The sequence below is a fragment of the Tupaia chinensis genome, unplaced genomic scaffold (assembly GCF_000334495.1).
Source record: "Tupaia chinensis unplaced genomic scaffold, TupChi_1.0 Scaffold000302_1, whole genome shotgun sequence".
NCBI classification, from domain to species: Eukaryota; Metazoa; Chordata; class Mammalia; order Scandentia; family Tupaiidae; genus Tupaia; species Tupaia belangeri.
In genome coordinates this window covers 6,125-9,423 of record NW_006159792.1, presented here as the reverse complement: position 1 = coordinate 9,423, position 3,299 = coordinate 6,125, and the positions used below count along the sequence as shown (strand labels likewise).

The 3,299-nt window shown below is 47.5% G+C and overlaps 1 protein-coding gene across 6 annotated transcripts in view; it reads left to right on the top strand.

The window, feature by feature from the left end:
* The window catches only part of ANAPC13 (anaphase promoting complex subunit 13), a 6,175-nt gene extending 3,157 nt beyond the window's left edge, over window positions 1-3,018 (top strand). For all 6 annotated transcript variants that reach the window (XM_006150846.3, XM_006150848.3, XM_014588731.1 and 3 more), the window contains exon 3: window positions 2,821-3,018. In XM_006150846.3, coding sequence (XP_006150908.1) covers window positions 2,821-2,946 — 126 coding nt within the window. In that variant the 3' untranslated portion in view covers window positions 2,947-3,018. The remainder of the gene's footprint in view (window positions 1-2,820) is intronic.
* The last annotated feature ends 281 nt before the right edge of the window (window positions 3,019-3,299 follow it).

Genomic DNA, 3,299 nt, shown 5'->3' with positions numbered 1-3,299 from the left:
GTGAGCACACAAGCCCTATAGCAAAAAAAAAAAAAAAAAGATGGGTTAGTAAAATGTAACTTACAGGTAGATTGCTGCTGTTGTTTACAGAGATAAAATACTCTGTTCGTCCACACTGTCATTTAAGAATAAGGTAGAAATATGTCCCGTGAGTGATGCAATATCAAATGGCCAGTTACCACTCAGTTCAAGTTGAGGAAAATAGTCAAAAGAGAACGTAAGAATTATAGCCGTCATTTAGTGACTACCATGGACTGAGGCTGGAGACGTATTTTATCTCTAAAATAACCCTTCAGGGTCAGTGGTGTAATCCTTGTTTTCCAGGAAAGACTAGGATCAGAGGAAAGAACTTACCTAAAGGCTAGTAGCTGATAAAGTTGGACTTCGTACCTAGGTCCAAAGCTCCAGACCCCGTCTTTTAAGCTTTTGTTCCTTCACTCATTCAAGAAGCATTCCTCTGGCACTTACTGTGTGCCGTGAGACTCCGTGAACACAGGATATGGTTCCTTCTCCTGCAGGTTCTAGAGAGACGACACACAGAAACTATTACAATAAATACGCTAAGTCAGGGAGTGAGAAGCCACACAGTGTAGGAAAGGCCCGATTGCCTGGCAGGCATCAGAAAAGCTCAGAGAACGTGATGTTTCAACTGGATGATAAGGAGAGACCGAAAGCTTAGTGGGGGTAAACAAGGCCACCGCAGCACAGGGGCAGATACATACAGAGCCAGGATTTTGAAAGGCTTTGTGAGGTGGTGAGACATTTGGTATGGACAGAGAATGCATTTGTCAGGGAAGCAGGCAGAAGCATTGGGCTTGGACCAGATGCTGAGAGAGGTACTTGATGCCACTCCTAGACATCACCCTTGGAAGATCCAGGAATAAAGAGTCGTAAAAACAGGACTGCCGTGTTCAGATTTGACTGGTGGAAAGTCAGTTTAGTGGCTTTGTTAGAGAGGGTCTGACATGGGGAAAGAGGCAAGCGAGACCAACAAGGGAGCTGTGGGATTGGTCTGGGCAAAGGAGCAGGGCCTGATCAAAGTGTGTATCTGTTAGCTTTTGCTGCGTAACAAATCACCCAAGCCTAAGTGGCTTAAAACAACAGTTATTTATCTCATGGCTTTGCAGCCCAGCTGGGAAGGTCTTCTGTCTGTGCCAGCTCAGCTGACCACTCCCAGGCGAGCTTGTGCTGTGTAGTCAGACAGCTGACCGGCTGGAGTCTGCATGGTCTGGGGTGATCGCACACGTCTGGCAGTTACAGGCCGTCAGCTGGGTGATGGGCAGCTAGGCCATGGTCTCATGATCCAGCTAACCGGGACTTCTCGGTCTCTGGGTCCAAGAGCGAGATGAGAGGAAGCTGTAGGGCCTCCTGGAGCTTAGGCCAAGAACTGGCCCCCTGGCCTGCAGCTGCACTCTCTCTGCAAAGCAGTCACGACTAGTCGCAGTCCAGGATTGGGGAAATGGATAGGGGTACTTGCAGAGAGCTGAGGCCACTTTTGCATGATGCCGTCATAGATGGTTGGGTTTATGATACTTCCGGCTTTGTTGTCTAGGCACATACTCACTTTTATAAGTTGGTACTCATTGCAAGAGACCGTAGTCATGAAACGAAAGACCCATGATTATAGAAAGCGTACTACGGAGGAAGTTAAGCAACATTGTCTGCATCCGGATTAAATCACTCATGATTTTTTTTTTCATCTGTAAGTAATTATTGGGACCAAACTTACTTTTTAACTTCAAGAAGACTATATTACTCCTTTGCAATAAATGATCTTTTTTTTTTCAATCTATGCAAGTATGTTTACATTTCAGACATGTTTACAGAGCGAGATGCGTGATTCAGATGTGCATATTTTAAGTTAACATCTTGGAATACATATTGGACATAATTTTGAAAAGGAAAAATATATTCATGTACTGAACATGGGAATCTAGCAGGAAATAGTAAGTGGCTCTTGATGGTCAAACAAAATATAAATTGAGATCATTGAAAAGAAACGTATCGTCAGTGACCTCCGGAGTAACGCCCGGCTTTAATAGTAATAGATTTAAATGCAAGACGTAAGGAAGTGTTTCCAGATGCTCCCTAAACGCGGCCCATGGCTTACCTAAGAAGAGTGCTGGTGGGAGGCCAGCCAGTCCTCTGGGGTTGTATCCGGCACTGCCTGACTGTCGGGGAAGCCCATCCGTGGCTCCGTTCTCAGTGTCCCGCCCTCCCTTCCTCTGAGTACACGGTGGTTTCCACGTACGTTCTGTGTGTGTGCCTAAGGAATGCTCCAACAAACCAGGCATTCTGTTAAAGCAGACTCCTCCAAAAACGGTTTGACGTTGGCTCTTTTCAGTGTTCCTGGCCACTCGTAATCGTAGCAGACTTTTCTTCGAGGACCGGATGCCCCACAGTGCTGAACACATTGTCCGAATGACCCCGTTTAACCCTTATGGCAGTCCCATGACTTGCCTGTAAGGAAACGAAGGGCCCGGGGTGTGAGTACCCGGCCCACGTAAGCCTGCAGTGGTGGCCTGGAGTCGTGGGCTTGGATCTTGGCTGGCTTCCAAAGCCTCAGCCCTTTGCCCTTCTGCCACACCGCCTCCTGCCCAGCCGCCAAAGCCAGGGCCCCCCTTCCCTGCTGCAGAGGCACCGGCCCGTGCTGGAGCGGTACTTCTGACACTTTCTTCAATCTATTTCAGTCCTTCAAAAACACCTAGCAGTTATGCTGCACGTTCCTAGGAACCCAGAGTTTTCAACTCTTCAGTGCTCTGGGCTTTGAAGGAGTTAATGCAGAATATACTGTTCTGATTGTCCGTTGTGCCTTTTCAGAATGAGCTTCCTGAGCCCGAGCAGGACAACGGCGGCACTACAGAATCCGTCAAAGAGCAGGAAATGAAGTGGACAGACTTGGCCTTGCAGTACCTCCATGAGAACGTCCCTCCCATCGGGAGCTGACGCTTGGCTCCTTCACAAGGACGGATTTGTAGAAAGGGGGGAAAAATGTAAATACAAAAATTTTTTTTTTGAGAGGTGTTTTGTTTTGTTTTCTTTTGATTTTTTGTTTTTACTATAGGGCATGTGTGCTTGCCAGAGAGAGAGAGACAGACAGACAGAAAGCAAGAAATCACCCCCCAGAGGGGATGTACACACTGCAATAAAAAATTCACCCCTCAGGGGGATAGCCACACCGTAGTCCCTTCTCCTGCATTCTCCTGTCAGGATTTTGGGTGCACACACACACGTGCCTGGTGTGAGTTTTAAGCCACCGGGACCAGGAAGCAAACCACAGTTGACTAAGAGGGGGTCCA